At 38.5% G+C, this 24,911-nt stretch overlaps 1 protein-coding gene across 5 annotated transcripts; it reads right to left on the reverse strand.

The window, feature by feature from the left end:
• Positions 1-371: 371 nt before the first annotated feature.
• Positions 372-23,040, reverse strand: CGL1 (alpha-1,3-mannosyl-glycoprotein beta-1,2-N-acetylglucosaminyltransferase). 5 transcript variants are annotated; one of them, XM_077364275.1, is made up of 19 exons: positions 22,837-23,040; positions 14,456-14,506; positions 13,064-13,151; positions 11,318-11,380; positions 10,214-10,248; positions 10,013-10,089; positions 9,867-9,912; positions 9,707-9,769; positions 8,179-8,245; positions 7,991-8,059; positions 7,818-7,887; positions 7,015-7,076; positions 6,810-6,900; positions 6,587-6,680; positions 5,771-5,833; positions 5,634-5,672; positions 5,344-5,514; positions 3,906-4,033; positions 372-720 (listed from the first exon to the last, which is right to left on the reverse strand). In XM_077364275.1, the coding sequence occupies exons 1-18, from the start codon at positions 22,903-22,905 to the stop codon at positions 3,917-3,919; spliced, it is 1,335 nt and encodes a 444-aa protein (XP_077220390.1). In that variant the 5' UTR covers positions 22,906-23,040; the 3' UTR covers positions 372-720; positions 3,906-3,916. The 5 variants fall into 5 exon arrangements, with proteins under 5 accessions (XP_077220390.1, XP_077220388.1, XP_077220389.1 ...); XM_077364273.1 differs by lacking the exon at positions 372-720 and adding an exon at positions 1,926-2,447; XM_077364274.1 differs by lacking the exon at positions 372-720 and adding an exon at positions 1,926-2,480.
• Between the last annotated feature and the right edge of the window lie 1,871 nt (positions 23,041-24,911).

Genomic DNA, 24,911 nt, shown 5'->3' on the forward strand with positions numbered 1-24,911 from the left:
TGGCAGAAGGCATTTTGAGGATGGTCTGTTGCATGTGAGAGCAGCCACCTCGTGATTGAAGACAAAATCTGCTGAGAAGTGAGCCAGTGTGGCTGCTCTCACATGCAACAGAGCATCCGTGAAATGCCTTTTGCGATGGACGCTAGCAAATACCATTTTTTTTTTCAAAGTGATGACCATAGTCTTAGTTGATTCAAAAACCATTCATTTGTTGGGCCCCAACATAAATAGGCCTTTGCCCCCAAATTCATCTCCATAGGATGATCTTAACCCTCTGATCTCACTTACCCTACCAGATTAAAAGAATAATCACACTCTAGATTAAACCACTTCATTACAGTCATTAACTGAAATATCAATGATACCTTGAGGAAAGAATTAGACAGAGCCATTTGGAAGCAAAACCAACTCTTAAAAGATATTCTGCTGCTTTGTTTTGTGAGGGGAATAGACTTCAGCAGGGTGCGACCTTATTGCTATACATTAAGGCACTCCCAAGTCCCACTACAGCAGGGTGGGTCCCACCTTTGAATGATCTGAACAGTCCATTTGACAGAAATTGCTTCTTATCTCATATAGCCCAAAAATCTTGTAGTAAAACTTCTAGCAACATGTATAAGCGGTAAAGAAAGTTTTTCTTCTTTTCTTTAAAGGTAAAGAACCTCCACAAATCGAAGGGCTAGGATCATCCTACGGAGAAGATTTTTGATGCACCGCTATCTACAATGGAGATAAACAAATGCATGGTTTAGATCATCCAGACATCATATAATTCCTTCACATTCAATGAGCAAAAGAATTCAGATCAATATAATTTGGTAAGCCTGGATTTTACAAGCTAAAACCTTAAGGGCTGTTTGGATAAGTGGATTTTAGAATACATCTAGATTTTACAATCCATTATCCTGGATTTAAGTAAAAAATCCAGGTTTTAAAATCTCTCCCCCATCCTGAGATTTCTATAACCTGGAAACATGGGACGATCTCCTACTCTCTCACTCAACAAAAAGAGGGGCAAGAAATTAGAAAACAATGGATGGTCTCCTCTCGTCTCCCATCTAGGATTATGACAAAATCCAAGATTTTAAAATATTGATATCCAAACGGCCCCTACTTTTATAAGCTAAAACCTGGATTTTATAAGCTAGTGTATTTACGACTACTCTTTTTACACCACTAGAGTGCCCTGGTGAAGATAAAGAAAAGAGGTGAATACATCATTTCCCTAGGAAGTGAATTTGACCGACGGTGTATTGGGTTTGTGTGGGCGTTGGGGGGGGGGGGGGGGGGGGGGGTGGGGGGGGGGTACTCTTTTTATACCAAGAGGGGTGTCCTGGGGAAGAAAAGGGACGTATATATCATTTCCCCATTACTTTTAGTTTTGGGCTATTGCCTATTCATGGCGCCACCTACTGTCCAGATGCATCAGTCGAGAATCGAGACTCTATAGGGAGGCTGCAGATGAAGTCCAGTATTTTTATTTTTATTTTAAAAGTACAGTGGGGCCAACTTCAAAGGATGATCCAAACCGTTGATTTGTTGAACCACAACGCAGATAGGTAGTACACAGTAGATCATTAACATAGGATAATCCTAACCCTCCGATCTGCAGAGGTAGGATCATCCTATGTTAGTCCCTCCGCAGATCAGAGATTTAGGATAATCCTATGTTAACGATCTAATGTGTACAGCCTATCTGCATTGCGGCCTAACAAATGAACGGTTTGTATCATCCTTTGAAGTGGGCCCCACTGTACATTTTGAAAAATACTGGATTTCATGCGCGCACAGCGTATGAAAACTCGAATCATAAATAGCTGGACGCCCGCTCGAAAGAATCAAACATTCACTGTACAAAATATGCCTATCAACAGTGGTTCCAAAAGAAAAAACCCACATAAACAGAACTTTAAATTGAAAAAGGGTGTATTGAACAGATATTCAGGCAATGTTCATAAGTTATGAATCATCAATAATCATGACAATCTTGAAAACATAGTATGATATGAATGTCACTGGTTTGTAACTGTAAGGGTGTAAATCTCCAAAAGGTGTCAGTACTACATATTTGTGTCTCAGTTATTTGGCCAAGAATCCCCAACATAGTCAATGAAACTATAATAATCATGGATCTTTTTTTTGCCTAGATACAATAATTTCATTACTAGTCTGAATTATTCAACATGAAAGAGTGTAATCAGATGTGGGATCGAGCAGGAGTTTTGCACCCATTACCTATAATTTGTCGGTGTTCGATTCAAAGAGGAACTCAGCTGGTACAATGCAAGAACATCCAGATACTTTGGCAAGGACTAACATACTTGAGCAAACAAATTCAGCAGGATGCATGTCTATGTTACTTGGAATGGATGTTCTACTTATGACTCCTCGCTTCATCGGTACTTCTGTAGATTTCGTGGTCTGGACATTTCTCATTTTGTTATTTCCTAAAGTTTAGGGCTCTTTCATCACATGATTTCCTTCACTAACAAAGACATGGAAATCAAAGGTACACTTTTAGGGCATGTTTGGCAACCATGAAAAAAAAATGCCATGGAATATTTGTAGGGGTGAGCATTCGTTTAAAACCGAACCGTATTTTCCAATTTTAACCGAACTGAAATTTTTCGGTTATTCAAAATTCATAACCGAAACCGAAACCGAATTGATTGGTAACCGGAATTAACCGAAACCAAATAAAAATTTCGGTAGTTTGGTTACAACCGAATTGAATGTTAGTCCAAAACCTTTCGCCTCTTGCTTGCAAAGGGGAGGAAACCCTAATTCAGAGAGAAAATCAAACTTCAGTGCTTGTGTAGAAAAACCCTAAGTCCCAAAAGTCCAAAACCTTTCGCTTCTTGCTTGCAAAGGGGAGGGAAAACCCAGACGGGCTGTAAAAAGAGGAATGATAGATGTAATTTGTAAAAGTAAAACCCTAAATCCCTAATTCCCAATCGACTGAACGAGGGGAGGAAAACAATAATCTTAAAAATTGGAAAAACTCAAATTACTTACTGGAATCCAGAGTAGGAGATGGAGAGACCGGAGTCGGAGCAATGGAGATGGAGAGATCGGAGACGGGCCGACGAGCTACTGTGCTAGGGTTCACTTCGTGTGAAGAAAGAAGAAAGTGGAGAGAAAAAACGTGTGAAGTGAAAAGTGAAAACCCTAGTTTTTCATTCGATATACCCTCTATTAAGTTACAGATATACCCTCTATTTTTACTCGGGACAGCCTTAGTAGATATTTTTCTCTAATGGCCAATTCCAATGGGGCTGTCCCTAGTAAAAAAAATGTTAAACAATTAAAAACCGAATCACTATTAAATTTCTAAACTTCGGTTATTCGGTGTAACCGAATTGTTGTTAGTTACAAACAGGAACCGAAACCGATAACCGAATTATTATTAGATTTAGAACCGAACCGATTATTCAGTTCGGTCGGTTAATTCGGTTAAAACTTAAAACCGATTAATGCACAGCCCTAAATATTTGTTTACATGATGTAAGAGAGGAGCAAAGAGATGGGAGAGAGAGAGAGAGAGAGAGAGAGAGAGAGAGATTTGAGGGGGCGGTAACTGGTGAGTGAGGAGAGCATGGGATGGGGATGGAAACTGTGAAAACAAAAATCCTATCAAAGAGGGGATTTTTTTTTTATTCGTTTACTGGTCCCATCACATGCTCTCCTCACTCACAGTCTGCTCAAATCTCAGCAGCCCTCTACCCTTCTCTCACCTTGGGTAAAAAATTATCCCATGATTTTTTTATATGGTTACCAAACATGCCCTTACTATAATTCTCGTCTCTTAAGATGATCGTGAATTCAAAGGTCAAACACTCATCTATAAATTGATCAAAGCCAAAGGTTCATGAAATAAAACTACACATTTATGTTAGGATACTGACCTTCTTTCTTATCAAGTGTGTTGGATCCCAAGTTGGTTGAGAGAATCTCGGCCTATGAGGAATATACGCCTTGGAGTTTGGTATCGGAAGACTACTACCCCTTTATATGACGTCCTTGGTATGCCATCCTGAAAAAGGGAAAAGGAAAAAAGGATTTACATTGTGAAAATGCTTTCGATGATGCTAAAATGTATTCTGTGAGAATGAAATTAATCGGCATTTATATATTAATGGACCACAAATGACAATCAATCAGCATTATACATTAATGGAACACAAATGACTTCGAACAAATCCTAAAAAATGTCTCGTATAATTATAAAAGAAATGAACCTTCAAATATATAAACAATATCCAACATTTCCATTCAACATTATATTCTTCTATGGAAAAATGGAATAGATCCATTCCACCAAAAAACTGATTGACATTAGATTGCATCTTTCGGAGTTGACACATAGTATATATTGGGTTTTTGCCAGTTTCAAGAACAGGGTAATATAATGATTTTATCTTCTTTTTCCTTTTTCTTTTTGAATAATAATGGAAACTTTATCAGAGAAAGCAAATTTTTTTAAAGAAGGTAGATTTCACCAATGAAGCAATGTTATTTTCTCTTCTTTCTTTTTTTTGATGACCTAGGGTATCCCCACCCTAATGTTATTTTCACATTGTCGAACACTCAAAAGGAATGTGAATCATTTGATTAAAGACTTCTTTCATTGTAATTGGAACTTCGACAAGACTTTGAAATGGACTTGGATATTTGGTTTTCAAGATTAAATAAAGAAATGACAAGCTGTAGAATTGACTTCCAATCTTCAAAAACTCAGAACTGACATGCAATTCTTTCAAAATCTGTTTGGTCAATGTACTATATGCTTACATCACTGTCAATATTGCATGCCTTCAATACAGCATCAGTTCCATGGATATGCTTGCCATTTGTCACAAAGTTGGTGATGTAGTTCAAAATTTTGTCCTATGAATGATAAAATTGGCTTTACTGAATATAAATAAGTAATGATGTTTCATCCAAGAAACAGAATGCCATTATTTTGCATCATTTGGGTTGGACAAGGGGTAAATGTTGGGGTTTGGGCCAATTTCAAAAGCAGGGTAGGATGGTGATTTTACCTCCTTTTTTTTTCTTTTTCTTTTTTTGAAGAATGATAGAAACTATACTCGAAGCATAAAATTAACAAGGGGCAGACTTGCCAATGTGGCAGAATGGCAGTGATTCTAGCTAATTATGGCACAAGTCTCATACTTCTGTTATATGGGGAGAACTGGAGAAGGTTAATTTGGTCATTATTGAGCACTCAAAAGAAAATTGAATCATTTTGATGAAAAACAGGGTTAGCTTTAGTTTGAGCTTCAATAAGCCTAAGAAATAAACTTAGATACTTCGTTTCCAAGATGAAAGGGAAAAAGTTGCCTTCCATTCTTCAAAAATTCCGAACTGGCGTGCAATTCGTCCAAACTCTGTCTCGTCGTTATACTGAATGCGCACATCACCATCAATATTGTATGCCTTCAAAACAGCATCGTTTCCACTGACAGGCTTGGCATTTGCCACAAGATTGGCGATGTACTTCAGAAATTTGTCCTATGAATAAGAAAAAAGGCTTTACTAAATATAAATGAGTAATGATGTTATCATTTTTTTTTAAAAAAAATGAGTAATGATCTTTTCATCAGAACAATTGTGTAGGAAAGAACTTTTACCTCCCTCAGGTAGCTCAGATCCATTGATTTCCAGTCAATCTTTGGTGAGAATAGATCAAAGCAGATCACACTGATAACATAAGAAACATCCAGAAACAAAAACTATGTGGATCGGTGTAAAAATACTTGTTACCTACTTGGACATCATTCATCTTAATAGGCTCCAGATATTGTCTGAAGAACTGCCCCATGCTAGAGCCCTGAAATGAAATTCCAACATTGTAGCCAAAGGCAAATATCAAGGAGTTGTTCAATACAAGGGCAGAATTAATTCAAAGGGCATTGACAACATAAGGGTCCTATAAACATTAGTAAGAAACTTTGTGCATTATAAGGTTAACAGAGGGGGCTCTATGTATCTTCATTAACAAGATATTCCATGAGCATCACATGAGATTTATAAGGCAAGAAGAATAGTTAATGTGCTCCATGAGCATTTTCATTCACTTCCAATAGTCAACTTAATTAGCCCCAAAACAGTGCAGATCTAGAGACTGAAAAATAGAAAATGTCATTAAGATTAAGAGTTCTGCAAGAACAACACAAATTTAAGAAGTTTATCATGTGGAAGGAGAGAAGGCGAAAAAAAATCTGATTGAAAATAAAATCCAAGAAACAAATGTCAAAATTGTCAGTTTAGATAAATCGGATAACAAATATAAGCATATTAGACATAAACACGCCTTGAAAGTTGTAAATTTTCAAATTCCCTTGGTAGTCGCTAATAGTATATTAAAGATTGTTAAAATGGAAACTGGGAAAGATTGCCTTAATCATCTCTCGACAAAGTAAATTGCCCATTTTGGGTCCGAAAGATCACCAATGAAAATCTTCAGTATGCAAACTAAAAATACAAAACAGTATTGGAAGTCACTAATTTGTAAGAAATTTCCATTTAACAACGCAGCCAAAAGGCCGAGATATATTAGTTGATAGCGTCCGTGTACACATACATGCTCACCAAAATTGTACGTCCTGCACATTTCCGGTCGAATAAACTGGCGACCTTTGCGCGTGTCTTTTAGTCTCATCCAGTCATCCCAGTAAGTATAATCTCGTCAAGGAAGAAAGTTTGACAGAGACGGAAAAATGCATCTAATCATTTTTTTTAAAAAGATAGCAAAATGCATCTAAACATATGATGACAATGAAACATATTAAAACAAAGAAGGATATGCTTTAGGCCACTTTGGCGATAGCTCTTCCCATGTAGATTTTAATAGCATCCATCCAAGTCCAGGAAAGAAATCTGAACGGTAAAGAACTTCTGCAGAAATTATAAAAGAGTTCCTCAATATAAAATAAAAATAAAATTTATTCCTACTTTCATGGCCATAATTAACTGTTATGAAAAATGCTGCAACTGTATGAAAAGACTTACTGGGATCATGCACAAACTGCTTTTGTCCATTATCATTCCAAGAAGAAACAGCCATGACGGTCCTGTTATGGTACCATATAAGAAAAGTGCATAAAAAAAACATTAAGGGGCCGTTTGGATACGCGGATTTTAGAATCCAGGTTTTTAGTTTGAAAACAGTGTAAAAGAGGGTTCATGATCAAGCTGTTGTCTGCTGTCCTGACAGCGTTTCTTGGATTTTAAATGAGAAATTCAGGTTTTAAAAATCTCTCCTGCATCCTGATATTTCTAAAACCTGGAAAGATGGGAGGGAGGATCAGCTACTCTCTTGCTGACGGAAAGAAGGGCGAGAGGTAAAAAACGAGTCAAAAACGACGGCTGGCCCGCTTCTTCTCTTGTCTCTTAGCTACAATCTTGAAGAAATCCCGGATTCTAAAATCTGCGTATCCAAAGGGGCCGTTTGGATACGCGGATTTTAGAATCTTGGATTTCCTCAAAATCCTGGATGGGAGATGAGAGAAGGAGACCGTCCATTGTTTTCTGATCTCTTGCCCTTCTTTCCATCGAGCGAGAGAGTAGGAGATCCGCCCGTGTTTCCAGGTTTTAGAAATCTCAGGATGGGAGAGAGATTTCTGAAACCTAGATTTCTTAATTAAAATCCAGGATAATAGATTGTAGAATCCAGAATTTTACACCACTTTCAAACTAAAACCTGGATTCTAAAATCCACGTATCCAAACAGCCAATTAGAGCTGAAGGAAAATGGGTCTTGGACTTCCAAACAAAATAGAGAAGAGAAACTTCAATGCTTCCAATGGACATACTTATCATTTTCAAGTAGAGTAGCCGCAGCCTCAAAATAGTCAAAAAAATCTGGGGCAATCTCCATGTCATCTGTATTTCATTAAGTGATTGTCAATCTAATGCACAGTGTTCCACATCGTATTATACCATACTGAGGAAACGAAAGAAAACCATACAAGAATCCTTTCATCACCTTCCAATATGATTGCTCGGCTGAAATTATGCTTGATAAATAATTCATCCAAGGCCCATTTGTAGTGACCTGCAGAAGCAAATATTATGAAGCAATGAAAATACTTCATAGAAATCTTTCTTTTGCCATTCAAAAAAAAAAAAAAAAAACTTCATAGAAGCAGAAACAAACTATTCTTCACTACTCACGTGCGATCTTGTAATACGCAATCAATTCTCCGGGTCGGTCAGTATGCACTGGCTCAAAATCCAAGTGCTGCAGTGAACTAAACTTGGTCACTAAGTAGCCTGAAATTGGTTTATAATATGTAGGTTGTGTTAAACTGTAATTCTTTGAAGGAATTATTGAGCACATGGCTTCGCATGACATTTTTTATTTATATGCAGGCAAAATGTATGAAACATATTTAAATTATAGATTCTCTAAGGATTTCAGTTCATAAATAGCACTACATTGTCACCACTTCAAAAAAAAAATTAAAAAAAAAAAAAACACTACATTGTCTTTGATCTGATAGGAACAAATGCTAACATACTGATCTTTCCTCTTAACTGGCCTCATAAATTCATGTTTAATAACATAATTTATGACATGTTTGATTACAAAACCATATTTATGTTGATAATATTCAAAATTACTAAGGTAAAATATTCCGTAAATACACACGAGCAGGTTGTCGAAGAGATGTACAAATAACTAAAGTATCTCTGTTCTCTATACTCCACAATTGCCAACTCCAAGTAGAAGGAAATATGTAGACTGTGTTTCTATACTACTTCGACTAGATATCAAGGTTTTAAATTTTGGTTTCGGTCAGCACGGAAAGACACTAAAAGAAAAACATTTCGGTTTCGGTGGAAATCGTGTAAAATCACGAAAACATATGGAAACAAATGCAAATGATGAAATTTTAAGACGAAACTTTGGGAAATGTTAGAATAAGCACAAATACATACTTATAAACCAACACATAAGCAAGAAAGCCATCCATGATGGCTTAATCACATCGAACACCTAGTGACATATGTTGGTCCCATACTGATCTGACATCCCAGGCATAAGATACAGTTACTTTGTTGTGCAGTTAAATGATGTTGCCTACCAAATATCATTCTCCACATTAATGAAATGAAATGAAATGAAAATCATAACATCATTCTGTTTTTATGTCGTTCCAACCATTTCGGTCGAATTTTGGGAATTTCGACACAAGTAATGACATGAAAGTAATTCATGCAGATTTCGTTTCAGTGGAGATGGAAATGGAAACGTTTTGGTCGTTTCGGGGAATTTAAAACCATGCTGGATATGCGTTTCTATGCATCTATGCAGATATGCATGTGTCCTGCTGTATGCTAACTAGAGGAAAGCACACGTGTTTACTGATTATGAGTGCCAGAAGCAATGATCATGTTATATGTACACAAAAAACACCTCAAATTAGACATCATATATCAAGCAGAAGGAAAAATGGCATACGATGACTGTTGTTTCTTGCTCAAACCAAAGGCATACATAATGCATTACAGAAAATATATTTGGGAGAAAGCTTAACTGGAACAAACATTAGGAGAGAGAATGAAATCACTATTTGCTACGACTAAAGACGATGACAGACTGCACTGCTCTATACTGGAAGGAGACAGGAGATAATGGCATGACCATATTTTTCGAATACTAATGTCCACCCAGAAATAAAAGAGATCCATTATTCACCTGCATGTAGGTTATGTGATCGTAACTTAAAGCTTTACTTTTAACATGTTGATCTGGCCCATCCTACAATATCAATGCTACTGTCAATATCATTGAGCAATTTAACTCTCTGGCCAGAGCAAGCTAAGAAACGTTTGTTATGCTCCTATAATGCAAATACCTGGGATATGAAAAGTGGGAATTTGGAAGCAATAGAGTGTTGATATCTGAAAGATCCATGTCCAGTGGGTCAGTAAATATCATAAAAGATCCAAATTATATCTTTCAATATAAGAACATTTTATTTCTGGTGAAAATAATCCATACTTTAAGATAGATTCTATCGTCTTCTCTAGATAGTCTGGACGATTGCACGCCATTACCACAACAGCTGCTACTGGCACCTGAAATTTCAGCAAACAGTCAGATTAGATTTTTTTTTTTTAAGGGTACAAATAGTCAGATTAGTGAGCATAGCTAAAGCAACTCCTAAGCAATTATGAAAACTAGGGATGTTCTTTCCATCACCTCTTGCTTGTCGATCAATCTTTGCACACCCTTTTCTGCAACAGAAGGCATAAAGTCATTGCATGATGTAAATCAGACAAGCGTATATGTATCAGTATCATACGTTGGGACCTTGGCAAACAAATATGCTGAAACAGTCGCAGTTAAATGAAAATATTGAAAGATATATTATTCTATAATTATTGGTTCATGTGAGCATACAGGAAAAAAATATATAAAACACACATGAATTAAAATATTTACACTAAGGCTTTTTCAATGATAGTGTGTCAGCATGTGTCCAATGATTTGCATCCATCATGGCAATCTCGTAAAAATAGAAAGCTGTTAATAATGGCATGTGAGAAAATATGAGATTTCCCCCATTCATCTGATAATCAATATCCAAATAAACACACCAAACAAACTTCGAGTGAATGGGCAAAGGCACAGTACAGCGTTAGAACACTGGTAAGCATAAAATAATATGCAAGTGTTTTTTACAAGAAACTCACAAAATTCAGATGACCTCCAGAAAAATAAATAATAAATTAATGATACATGGATACACTTCTAAGAAAAAGAAGTGTATCTTAAAAAATAATAATAATAATAAATTAATGATACATGGATACACTTCAAAAAAAAGAAGATACACTTCTAAGGGTACCTTCCAGAAACACGACATATTATTATTAACCCATGGAAGATTATACTCGTAGAATACCACTAGGTCAGCATGCCATAATAGTACCCAATACATGCTCAAGACAGAAAAATAGGCGGAAGCCAAACTACCCACGGCTTGATAATAGAACAATAATCAAAGTCTCCGCGAGTGCACAAGACAGGTCTCACACCAGAATTCATATCAATGGATGGTAAGCAGATGTCAACTACATAATAGCTAGGTAACGTGAAGACTTTCAACTCAATATATTTCCATTTTGATACTTCAGCTCACAATTATTAGCTTTTTGTAGTTGCAATCAGTCGTATTGGCTATGAAAAAATAATAAGGAAACAGAACAGGTATTAAAACAATGAAGGAACTCCTTAAGAAACACAACTGAGATCAAAGAAACACCATACAATGGTAGTAATTGAGAAATATGGAGAACATACTTTCAAGATCTTGAAGAAGAGCCTTCAAATGCCCACGTTCTTCATCTTGGCGACTCTTTGCTTCTGAAATTGCAGTAAAACATTGGACAAATGAATAAAACTATTCAAATGTACCGCTTTGCTTGGCATTCAAAAAACATTCACACCCTTTGCTGATAAGAAAGAATGTCCAGTTGCTACAATGGTTTAACCTAAAACATATTCTGAAAACCATAGCCAGTGTGAAAATCTTCAAATTGAAATAACTACATATAAAAAAAACTTCCAATTTAAAGGATACTGATACGCCTTGTGACCTTGTCTAATAAAAGCAAAAAATCAAATTTGGAGCTAAGTTTATGGATAAAAGTCCATACACATGACTAATTTCAATGGGGAGGAACCTTTGAGCCTATGAAAGCAGAATTAAGGGATCGGTAGAATCCAACCCAATCAAACTAAGTATATCTGATCTAAAAGTTTCCGAATGCTCATCAGGCAAAAATGCAGCACTACTAATGTCAGTGGGAAACAAGGTAAAACAGTATAGAATAGCACAATGAAATATTTGTACAATCCACCTGATTAAAAAAAAGGCCAAATATTGATAAAGCACATGCTGGGTGGCTGCCTACATAGGCAACCTGGTCACGATAATTTGTGACTAAAACACCTAAAAATCCTTGAAGGCAGATATCATGCGTGGAGAGCAAAATGATTGCAATAAGATAAACTGCCATATAGAATCCAGTATAATTGTCTAAACAAGATTGCAAGTGGGAGGAGTGTGCAGAAAATTTAAAAGATGCACCAGCAGCAATCTGTGTCACTCTAAAACTACAAAGAGTTGGCAATCCAACATAAAAGATGTTGCTTCCATCAGCTATAACGCCATCTTGAAGAAAAAATGATGTATCACACATTATTGAAGAAATTCAAATTGATGTATCTCTTTTTCTCTGTCATTCTTCTATAGCATTGTACTCTCTCTCTCTCTCTCTCTCTCTCTCTCTCTCTCTCTCTCTCTCTCTCTCTCGTGTGTGTGTGTGAATAAAGAAATTCAAATTTATGTCCAATGATGTGGCAATCTATCAATCTCTCCCTTCGTTGCTTTTCCAAATTGATATAAACAAGGGAAACTTGAAACGAGTACCACATAAAATACTCTAGGAACAAATGGTTATAGAATTTGACCATTAGAAATGCGTACCTACCTCATAGTAAATCTCATTAAGTATACAATCCGAAATAACCATTAGAGAAGCTGGGATTCTTATTCAAGTCGTTATTGACCTCTTTTGCCTTAGTTTTTATCTATGTCACAAATATCTCCGATATTTTCAAAATATACAATTTTTATTGCGAGATTTTGATAAAACGACAAAATCCCGAACTAATCCCGAGATTTTAAAAATATAGCGATATTTTCGTTTTTATCATAAAATATCTCGATAATATCACGATATTATTTAGATATTATTCCGATATTTTTTATTTTTTATTTTTTTTCTTAAATTTAATATTTTTTATATTTTTTAAATAATTTTATTTTTACCGTTTATTTCCCGATATAAACCCGAAAAAAAATAATAAAAATTAATATATCCCGAGATTTTCCCCTGCCGAGAAATTCCCGAGAACGGCATTTGTGACATTAGGTTTTATCATGGATGCACCAGATACATATCCATTTTTTCATCATGGAAGTGCCAGATGCGTATTTAACATAAATGGGGAAAAAATATTCAGTAAATAATAATTCCACACCTTCTAGAGCGACAATTTTTCCTTCTTGCATGCTTATTTGGTCAATCAATAACCGCATTTGACTTGTACAATGGCTCTCAGATTCCACCTGTTGCAAATTAATGAACCCCGAGAAGAATGTGTAAAAAGTTGCATATTTGAATAAAAAAGAACATGCTACCTCACAAAAATTTTCATGACTATGATCCAAAGACTAGAAATATCTTCCACTTGGAAGAGACAAGACGGTTTACCAAAAGATATTTGCTTAAGAAATATATCTTAATGAAAATGCAAAAAATATGGAGACTGTTAAGGTCTTTCCAAACAATTACTTTTTGGGCCCCATGTGTTCCATGCGGACATGATCAGGTTTGCTGATCTGACCGTTGAACACAAGTCCAGCCCATTGCAGTTGGTCCCAACTTGATCAGAGTAATCCTAGCACCTTGATCTATTAGACCTTGTTTAGGATTCAGCCAAGAGAAGATAAAGCATTGACTTTTTTTATGCTTAATCTTACGGATAGGATGTACATTCGGAATGGGAGAAGGACCATGCTAGTCCACCATATCCATGGTCACCATTACACACACATGTACCCATGTGGGACACAATGTTGGGTGAACATCCACTTAGTCTATCATCAATATTCTAATTATAACACATGGGACTCAAAGGCCTATAAAGAGCATAAACCTTATAATAATAGAATAAGGGAAATCTTATCAGCACAACCATATTTTGATATTTGCACAAACCCCGCTGTATTTTCTTCTTTAATAGGCTCTTGAGAGCTTTTTGGGAAATGTAATAACCTTTTGATAGCTCTTAAAATGCTAAAAGACAAGATGGTTTGTCAAAATATCAAAACATGGTTGTGCTGATATCATTTCCCTAGAATAATAAATTGAAATGTTTTAGCTATGAAGTAAATTATGATGCCTATTGGGTTCAAATGGCATCAAAAGTTGAAAACAATTAATAACAATCAATGGTGTTGATGAGTCGTTGGCTAGAGACTGTGTCCATAGAAACATTTTAGCTGTGGCACAATGTTTGCCCTCTAATTTTGTATCTCCTTTTTATAAAAAATTTATTATCTTTTTTGAAAAAAAAATATTTCCACTTCTTTTGGAAAAAAAGAAGGAAAATTAAAAGAAAATAATTGGTTAAGCAATGATTACATGCATGAAAATCATCCATTGGGGCATTGTAAAGTCATATTTTTTTTTTGAATGATATTGTAAAGTACATCTAGCCCTCCCTAGACCCCGCAATGGCAGGAGCCTCGTGCACTGCGCCACCCTTTTTTTTTAATGATATTGTAAAGTCATATATTATGATGAAAACTATTAATAACTATTCTTTAAGACATTCATTCATAAAACAACCACATGGCTCGAAACATACTACAGAAGCAAGGCGATCAGCATACTCCGATTGTGTTGCAAACAGGCGCATCTAGGAAAAAAAAATCCCATGTCAATAATCAATACAAAAGGAAAAATTAGAGTCCATGAATATTAAGATGCTTTGGAAGCAGAGTTCATTTACTTATATTAAGCGAGGAAAACATAAATGACAATAAAGAAGTAAATCATTTTGCATGCTCATGGGGGCTGTGACTTGATCAAGGCTAAGAAAGAATTATGGAACAGCAATGTATGCCAAAAATACTAAACAATCTTGTCATGAAAATGTTTAGTGACATGTCAAATATGTGTGTGACCAAATCCACTGTTTCAAACATAAACAATTAGAAGGAAACCCCACAGGACAGCAACAACTGTCAGAATCAAGTGAGTGACCCATTTTTCCCAAGCCAATGATGATGGTTGCTCAAGTCAGATTAGCCACTCACAATGAACAATTCAAGGCATAAATTGGTGAACCATTGCATATTAATAGATTAGAACTTTGGGGATAAACATGGTTTTTCCAGGAACCCGGATGGATGGAATCTTATATAACTCCTCATTTACAGTCGTGTTTCCAGTTTCAACTTTTAATAACAAGCTTCCCTCCTTCTAGTCACCACCTATTTGCTACAGCTATGTATGGTGAAGCTCCACTTCCTATTTTGGTAGGAAAATCCGAGAGATTGATACGGCTCAATAACATGATACAGCCAAGGATGTCAAAAGCTCTTCAGAATATTAAAGTCCCAAATGTAATGATTAAGAAGCTGCTTTACCTCCCTTCTAAATAAATTTTACAATTAATTAGTAACTAGTGAATCTCTTGACAAGGTGATAGTAGAAAGTGACTCCCTAAATACCATTTGTTGGCTAAGGGGTTCTGTGGTTCCACCTTGGAGGTTTGCTCAATTTTTTGATGAGATTTTTGACAAAATTGAGGGGTCCTCCATTACTTTTAATCATGTAAGGAGATTGGCTAACAGTGAGGCTGATCGCTTGCCAAAAGATGGGATAGATGGTTCATTCGGTTTTGGAGTGGTTTTGATTATTTACCCCCTTGATTTGGGAGGAGCTCTGTATTTTCTCTTTTTCTTTGTTAATTGTCTTTTTTCCTTCCTTTGTATCTTTTGGGGTGACTCCCTCTGTCATCCTTCTTTTTATCAATAAATTCTCCCTACTATTCAAAAAAAAAGAAAAAGAGTCAGCTACATACAAATGCGGAAGAAGAACAGAAAAACATAAAGGTAACAACAATATCGAAAACCACTTCCAAGATCATACTTATCCATCAAAAATTGTAAAGTGTAAACCATCATTCCTAGCATTTCAGATACAACATGTTCACCCTTATATAGTCAACCGATGCCTACTCCCCTTAAGTTAGCCGATTTCATGCCTTCCTCCAAACTCAATTTAACCTAGTCGATTTTAGCCTTTCCTCCTCCAACTGATTCATAAACACCAACCTTACCCTCTACACAAAACAAAACTATCACTCCAAATGATTCTTGAATGAATTCAATCTCTTTATTGCGTTGCCTTAACTACATTTAACGAATTCTTGATTTTCTTTAACCATCCCTATTCAAGAACCTTTCTTGAATTCTTTAACCAAACCATAACCAACTTCCACCATTAATTAACCTCCCTATAATTTACCCATAGGTTCCCCTATACAACCACCTTCCCTTCCATCACACAAATGATAAAGATTATACCCTTTCCATAGCCCTATTCAACTGTTGATGTATGTATATGCCTATGGGCATATAGTTCATTGTATATTTCTCTCTTTATATCTAAATACATAAGTGAGGAGGAGTCTCTCCAACTCACTCACTTTCTTATCTCATTCTTTTCCTCAACATGGTATCAAAGCCCTAGGGTTTTGATTCCTAGGGACCCCCATAGCAGCCCCTCTCCCTCTCTCTTCTTCTCTCCCTTCTTCTCTACCCTAAACCCTAACCCTAACCAACGCCCCACCCCTCTGGGCCTCGGCTCTCGGCCTCGGCCCACGCTCTCGGCCCTCGGCCCTCACGCTATCCCTCTTGTTTTTCCTTTTATGAAACCCTAATCCCCCTAGCCCTCCCCACATACAACAAAAAAAAAAAACACACAATACCTATTTCTATACCCTAGAAACCTACTCCTACAGCCTTACTTTCTTTTTTTTCTTTCGTCTTCTAGTGGCTTAAATCTCTTTTACATATTTTTCACTTCTCTTCGCGGCTCCGATCTTATCTCCCTAGATCCGTTATCTTCATCATGCCAGCAAGGGTTTCTTTCATGCCCTATTTCTCATTTGTTTCTCTTCGGAGCCACGGTCTCCATTATTGATTTCTCTGCTCTCTACCTCGACATCGTTTCTTCTCGTCAGTTGATTCTCTCTCTTTGATTATTTACTCATGGATAGCCCCGTTATTGAGGATCCCACTCTCGAGCAGCCCCCAGTGGCTACTGTTCCTACGCCTCGCCCATCCTCATCCTCTTATAACCCCCCGTATTCTTTGATAGATGGTTCATTTCCCCCCCATGACCACAGTTAGACTTGATGGTTCCAATTATCTGAATTGGAAAGTGGTTGTGGAGACCTATCTAATCACTAAGGGGAAGATTTCTATTCTTCGTCGTGAACCCCCTCCCTCCAGTGATCCCACTTATGAGAAGTGGGAGCAGGATGATGCTCTTATTCGTACTCTCATCTGGCAGAGTATGTCCCCTGAGATTGCCGAGACCATGATACACCTTCCCACTTCTCGCTAGGTTTGGGATCATACTGCTATTACCTTCTCCGGGAAAGGCAACCTATCCCGAATCAGTGCCACCTATTCTCAGTGGATGAACCTTTGCCGCGGTGACACTTCTCTCTCGACCTACTACAGTCGGTTTGTTTCCTATTGTCAGCAGTTAGATGTTCTTATGCCTCTTACGACTGATTTGACTACGGCCGCTCAACAGCGTGATCAGATACGTGCCGTTCAGTTTCTCGAGACTTTGGGTCATGAGTTCATGCACCTTCGTCAGCAGATATTTGGTTCTGGCACGATGCCCTCTCTTCAGGAGGTTTACTTGCGTGCCCAGCAGTGTGCTCTTGGTGACTCTGTGTCGGCTCCTTCAGTCGATATTACTGCCACTGCTGCCTGTGGCGTAGGTGATCGTGCTACACGTAGCGGGGGCACCTTTGGCCGTGGCTCTAGTCGTGGTGGTGGAGATGATATTCCTGTAGGGCGTGATGGCCGACCACGTCCATATTGCTCGCACTATCGTCGTGAGGGACACTATATGGAGACTTGCTATGTAGGGCTGGCAATTTCACCCGTGAAACCGAGGATCCACCCCGCCCCCCGACTTGGAGCAGGGATGGGGCGGGGACGGGGACGGGGACTTAAAAAATTCCCCGAAGCGGGGATGGAGATGGACGCGCCCCGCCCGCCCCATTTTACTATGCAAGCCATTATCAATATCCTCTTATTTTAGTATTGTTTTAGTGTTTTTTAAGTTAACAGTAAATATTTTTTTTAAGCTAGTGATATTGGCACTACCATATTTTGATAAGTGCACAAATACGGCTTGTCTTTTTCTTTTTTTGGGATGTTAAAAAGCTTTTTTGAGGTGAGGATTTTTTGTGTGAGGTGGGGATGGGGATTAGGTATTCCCCGCCATCCCCGAAGCGGGGACAGGGAATGGTCCTTCCGGCGGGGACGGGGACGGGGAATGCAACATCCGGCCCCGCCCCGCCCCACTGCCAACCCTATTGCTATGTACTACACCCTGAGCTTCATCCTTCTTCTGAGTCTTGTTTTGGCCACTCAGCACATCTCGTAGCACCAGAATCTTCAGAGCCCTCCTCTTCTTCATTTCCGCCTAGCACTGGGTCTTAGGCTGATGGGGTCTTTATGTCTCGTGCCGACTCTAATGAGTTACAGCGTCTCAGGTCTACCAGTAATCCACCTATTGCGACATTTGCTCAACCAGGTAGCTCCACTGCATCTCTTCCTACTAGCTCCAGCTCCTGGATCATTGATTTTGGAGCCCCCAATCATATGACAGGTACTTCTTCCTCACTTAGTTCATTTCGTCCCCTTTATGATCAGTCTATCACACTTGATTATGGGAGCTCCACTCCTATCTCTGGTGTTGGTGATATTTCTCCTCGTGTTGGTCTAACATTGTCCTATGTCCTATGTGTGCCAAAGTCACCCTTTAGTTTACTCTCAGTTAGTCAGATTACAAAAAATTTCAACTGTTCTGTCTCATTTTATCCCTCTTATTGCTTGTTTCAGGATCTCTTGACTGGGAGGACGATTGGCTCAGGCCGTGAGATTGATGGGCTTTATCGTCTTGACTGTAGCCCTCGTGCCATTTTACACAGCTCCGGCGACATATATCAGTGCCACTGCCGTCTTTGACATCCCAGCCTTGATCGTTTGCGGTGGACGTCTATCATATCTTCTTCTGTTACCCATTTTTCGTGCGAGGCTTGTGAACTTGGGAAACACCATAGGGTGTCCTTCCCGTCTAGGCCTGTTAGTCGAGCCTCGCACCCTTTTGATTTAGTGCATTATGATATATGGGGTCCCTCGCGGACTACCCCTCTGTTTTTGGACATTGCTACTTTGTCATATTTATTGATGATTATTCACGTATGTGTTGGCTTTACTTAAAGACGGCTCAGAAGTCTTCTCTGTTTTTCGCACTTTTCATTCAGAAGTTACTAACCAATTTAATTGCACTCTTAAATGCCTTCGCACTGATAATGCCAGGGAATATTTCTCAAAATCCAATGGTTTTGAGGAGTTCCTTTCCACTCGTGGTATCCTTCATCAATCTTCATGTGCTCACACCTCTCAACAGAATGGTATTGCCGAACAGAAAATGCGATCCTTATTGGATGGAGCTCTTACTCTTCTGTTCCAGATGTGAGTTCCCAAGTCGTATTAGAGTGATGCAGTTCTCACTGCTAACTATCTGGCCAATCGACTTGGTTCCTCTGTTCTAGGCGGTTCATCACCTTTTTCACTTTTACGTCCTCATCATGAACCGTTTCCTATTACTCCTCGGGTCTTCGGATGTGCTTGCTTTGTGCACAACCTTGGGCCTGGATTGGATAAATTAGATCCAAAATCTGAACGATGTATTTTTCTCGGCTACTCACGAACCCAGAAGAGTTATTGTTGTTATAGCCCTCGGTTACGTACATCCTATGTCTCGGCTGATGTTACATTCTTCGAGACTGAGCCATTCTTTCTGAGCTCTCCGGATATCACTCATCTCTCTCATTCTTCAGATCTTCCTCTACCGATTCTCGTTCTTCCTAACCCGATGGTCAGTCCATCTCTATCGTCTCTCACCTTCCCCTGCTATGATTCATATTCTAGAGACCTCTATTCCCTTACAGGTACATGCTCGGCCTCCAGCTCCAGTCACTAAGAATAACTATCAGCGCAGCCATACCTCTACAGCTCATCCATCTCCGGCAACGCCATCGCCAGCCCATCAGGAGCGTCCTCTTACGTCCGAGGTATCTGTCAACTCTCCTATTGCCTCTCGCACTCGTTCTCATAGTACTGCTCCCCTATTTCGTCTGTTCTTTCATATGATGCTCTCACGCCAGTTTTTCGCAGTTTTGTGTCATCTCTATCTTCTGTTTCTTTGCCAGAGTCCTTGGCTGCAGCACTTGATCACCAGGGGTGACGCGCTGCTATGGACCTTGAGATGGATGCTCTTCAGGCCAATCAGACTTGGGATTTAGTTCCTCTGCCTCCTAGTGCACGCCCTGTTGGGTGTCGTTGGGCCTATACGATCAAATATTTACCCGATGGCTCTGTTGAATGGCTTAAGGCAGGCTTGGTTGCAAAAGGGTACACTCAGACTTTTGGAGTGGACTATGGTGAGACCTTTTCTCCTATGGCCAAGATTCCCTCCGTACGTGTTCTACTTTCTCTTACTGTCAATCAAGGCTGGCCTCTACATCATTTGGATGTCAAAAATGCATTTCTTCATGGTGACCTCACAGAGGAGGTTTACATGGAGCAACCTCCAGGGTATGTTGCTCAGGGGGAGATGTCCTTCTCTGTCTGTCGATTAAAAAAATCCATTTACGGTCTCAAGCAGTCTCCTAAAGCATGGTTTGGAAAGTTCAGTGATGCCATTATGCGCTTTGGCATGAAGCAATGTGCAGTTGATCACTCTGTCTTCAGCTGTCAGTCTACAGTTGGGTGTGTACTCTTGATAGTCTATGTCGATGACATAATCATCACTGGCAGTGACACAGCTGGGATCCAAAAATTGAAGACCTTCTTGCAAAATGAGTTCTCTACCAAAGATTTGGGTCGTCTTAGATACTTCTTGGGTATTAAAGTTGCATATTCCACAAAGGGGATTTCCCTCTCAAGGAGGAATATGTCTTAGACTTACTTGAGGAAACAGGTTATCTTGAAGTGAAACCTGCCTCGGTTCCTATGGACTTAAATGTGAAGTTACTACCTGAAGAGGAAGACTTGTTGGATGACTCAGGCAGATACAGGAGGCTAGTTAGTAAACTTATTTATCTTACAATCACACGCCCAGATATCTCCTTTGTTGTTGGTGCTGTCAATCAATATATGAGTTCACCTCGTACTTCATACTAGGCAGCGGTTCTCCAAATTCTTCGGTATTTGAAAGGTGCTCCAGGTAGAGGATTGTTATTCAAAACATGGACATCAGAAGATAGAAGGGTACACAGATGCATATTGGGCAGGATCTCCAGATGACAGTAGATCTACGACAGGATACTGCACATTTGTGGGAGGTAACCTAGTGTCATGGCGAAGTAAGAAACATGAGGTTATCTCCAAATCTAGTGCAGAGGCGGAATATAGAGCGATGGTGCACACAAGTGGAGAGCTCATTTGGTTACGCTCTCTTTTGTCGGAGATTGGTTTCTCCCCATCATCTCCTTTTCAGTTATATTGTGACAACAGGGGAGCGATTCACATTGCCACAAATCCAGTCTTTCATGAGAGAACTAAACATATCGAGGTTGATTGCCACTTCATCCGACATCGAATTCAAAAAAGAGAAATATGCACAGTGTTCACTAGATCAGTGGACCAATTAGCTGATATGTTTACCAAGCCGTTGAACAAAGCCAAATTGAGTGATAATTGTAGCAAGCTAGGAATGTCTGACATATACATTCCAGCTTGAGGGGGAGCGTTGATGTATGTATATGCCTATGGGCATATAGGTCATTATATATTTCTCTCTTTATATATAAATACATGAGTGAGGGGGAGTCTCTCCAACTCACTCACTTTCTTCTCTCATTCTTTTCCTCAACATCAACCATTCTAAGTGCCCTTTCAACCCTTCCAACTGCCCTTTTTAACCCTTCCAACAATCCTTTTCCTTAAAACCATAATCCTTTCCTTCACTTTTCCTCACGCCTACCTGCGTCATTTGGTATTAGAGCTTCCGCTACTAAGCGACTCCACATTACAATACTCCACACTTGCTCTCAATCACGCTAACCATAACTGATGCCTTTCCTCCCCAAACCTCCAACACAATTTTCCATGCAGCGTTAGGTGTGTGAATCCTAAACCTCCCTCCGTGACCTGTTTACACACCTCCTCCCAACTAACTAAGTGAAACTTTCTCTTCTCATTTGAGTCCCATAGAAAATTCCTCTAAATCTTCTCAATGCGCTTAATCATCCCAACCACGCATCTAAACAAAGAGAAGTACACCGGGGTATTGCCTAGCACTGCCTTAATTAGGGTGATCCTGATGTCTATAGATACGCGATTTTGCTTCCAAGATGAAATTTTTTTCCACCCTCTCCGAAACCTCTTCGTATGCCTTTCTTTGCAAAGAGGAAGACCTAGATAGATGGTCGAGAACTGTTCCACCGAATACCCAAGAAAAGCCGCCAATCTGTCCCTCTCCTCATCTTCAAAATGACTACTCAATAATTTAGACTTCTGAAAATTAGATCTCTACCCTATCACTACTTCATAGTACCGCAACACAAACCAAAGTATCATCCGCAAACTGTAAGTGAGAGATTTCCATCCCCAGAGAAATCATGTGAAAACCCTCAATAAGGGTACAGCTTCTACCTTTGTCAATAATTCTGCTTAAAATTTTAACATCTTCTTCAAAGCTAATTCAATCTCTAGCATTTGCTCTACTAACTACCTCGAACGAGCATTGAATCAGTACATGAAAATTCACATAAGTAAATACAAATATAGAGAAAATTCGAAGACAATCGAACAACATGTGAGACAAGAATAATGGCAAAACCCTAATTTGTGGAATCATAAGAGAGCGAGAAAATTAGAGATTTTACGAAGATTTCTGAAGAAGAAGAGAGCAAAAGCATACCTGGATGAAAATGAAGGCAACTGCGGCAGCAATTAGAAGGATTCGAACATCACAGAGATTTCGCGCCATTTTTTTTTAGCTCCAAAACAAAAAAGAAGTGTAGAGTGAGAGAGAGAGACGAAGATCTACAGATAAAAATAGGGTTTTTGGTTCTCTAGTTTTGCTTTCGGGGGTCTTCGTCTGTTAAAAAGAGGACTACCCTGTGTTCAGTCAACATTTTCTTCATTTTTATCGGATACTGATATTGGCACTACCCTGTTTTAATAATTGCACTAACTCACCCCTTCTTGGGAATTATAAAATATAAATTCGCACCCCCTGTAGGATTATTCGCACCCCTCAGTGTGAATCGACGTCAAAAAGCGTTAATTAACATTTTTATGCTTTTTGACGTCAATTCATTCTATTCTATTGGCACTACTGTGTTTTAAAGTCCACCTTTTTATGCTTTTTGACGTCAATTCATTCTAAGGGGGTGCAAATAATCCTACAGGGAGTGCGAATTTATCATCTCCCCTTTTCTTTTCTTTTTTATTGACTCTCAGAGTTTTTTAATGGTTAAATAATAAAAGACCATATGAGTTAGTGCAATTATTCAAACATGGTAGTCCGGTTTAGCCACTCCCAATAGTTATCTTAACCGAGGAAAAAATGGAGATCCCATTGAGCCATGATTGGTTTTTATCTTTCTAAACGTGGATCTTCAGACCACCAATTAGGATTGTCACAAGGGAAAGGCTTACAAGTGGGACCCACATATTTGGATGATCTAAACCATTCATATACTGGCCTCCACCAATGATGTGGATAGGTTTGTGGGCCCAAAAATGATCTCCTAGCATGATCCTAACTTTCGATAAGGGAAGATTTCTGTACCACCATTTTTTAACTTTCTGAGCCATCCATATTGTAACCAATATGTTGGATGTTCAGATCATCCTATTTAGAAAACTTTGGGGGGCATGGCATATCTACGGTGGGGATCAACAAACAAATGGTCATCCAAATATGTTATTCGAAAGTATCATGTGATACAAGATATCATCAACCTAGGAGATGTGCTCATTACCAACATAGTTTTAGCTGATAAGGTGTTGTATCCATTGACAAGTCCAATCTCTGCAAAAGAGTATGGTGACCAATCCAGTCATTAGGGTGGAGATCATAAGCTAGCAAAATGAGTGCTGTAAAAGAGTTTACATACTAGACGAGATCATTTGTATTAGAATAACTTGTGGACAAGTATATAATACCTAGAGTTATAGTAATCATAAGTCAAATACTATCCCTCGTATCAGTCCTGTGTATGTACAATTAGTGTAGCCAATCCCGATTAGGGATTCACTTTCAAATGCCCTAGAATTATGGTTAGCATAGGAGGCTGATATGGATGCCCAACACAAAGTCCACTTCCACACACCCTCGTTTTGCACTTGTTAGCCCAAGGGTTCTCATGAGTTCAATCATTCACCTCTACCTTCTTGTTTTGATGCTAGCAAACCTAAAATTGATTAGTCTTTATTAGGGTTGCAACTTGGGTCGAGTGGGTCGGATTTTCTAGAACCCTACCCTATTCGAGAAACTATCTCGGGTTGGGTTTTTTTTGGGAAAACCCACTATTGATGAGCCCGACCCTACCCAAGATAGTTTCTCGCCGGTTTTTTCTACATCGTCGCATTGAGCCTCATACAAAAGTACTTCTTTTCTATTCCAAATTGTTGATTTAACCCTAATCTGCTTTAAACCTGATTTAAACCTATTGAATTAACCATGTGTAACCATATCCTCAAAAATATTAGTAGCCCGTGAAAAACAAATGCAAAGAAGTGATTTAAACAGGTTGTTTGCATTATTTACAGTTTTGATATGTATTTCCTCAATCACCAAAATGGAACAGTAGTGTTTAAAGATTTCTCAGTGTATAAAATAATGATTGCCAATTTCAATGTCAATGAAGATACCTCTTTCAGATAAGGATACTAGTTATCTACATACCAAGATTGACTAGTTATCTACATACCAAGATTGATTTGCAAATACCATCATATTGATTCACAAAATTGCTATTACATATA

This window comes from Tasmannia lanceolata, unplaced genomic scaffold (assembly GCF_043159265.1).
Source record: "Tasmannia lanceolata isolate RefF3 unplaced genomic scaffold, GAP_Taslan_0.1 ptg000020l, whole genome shotgun sequence".
Taxonomy (NCBI): Eukaryota; Viridiplantae; Streptophyta; class Magnoliopsida; order Canellales; family Winteraceae; genus Tasmannia; species Tasmannia lanceolata.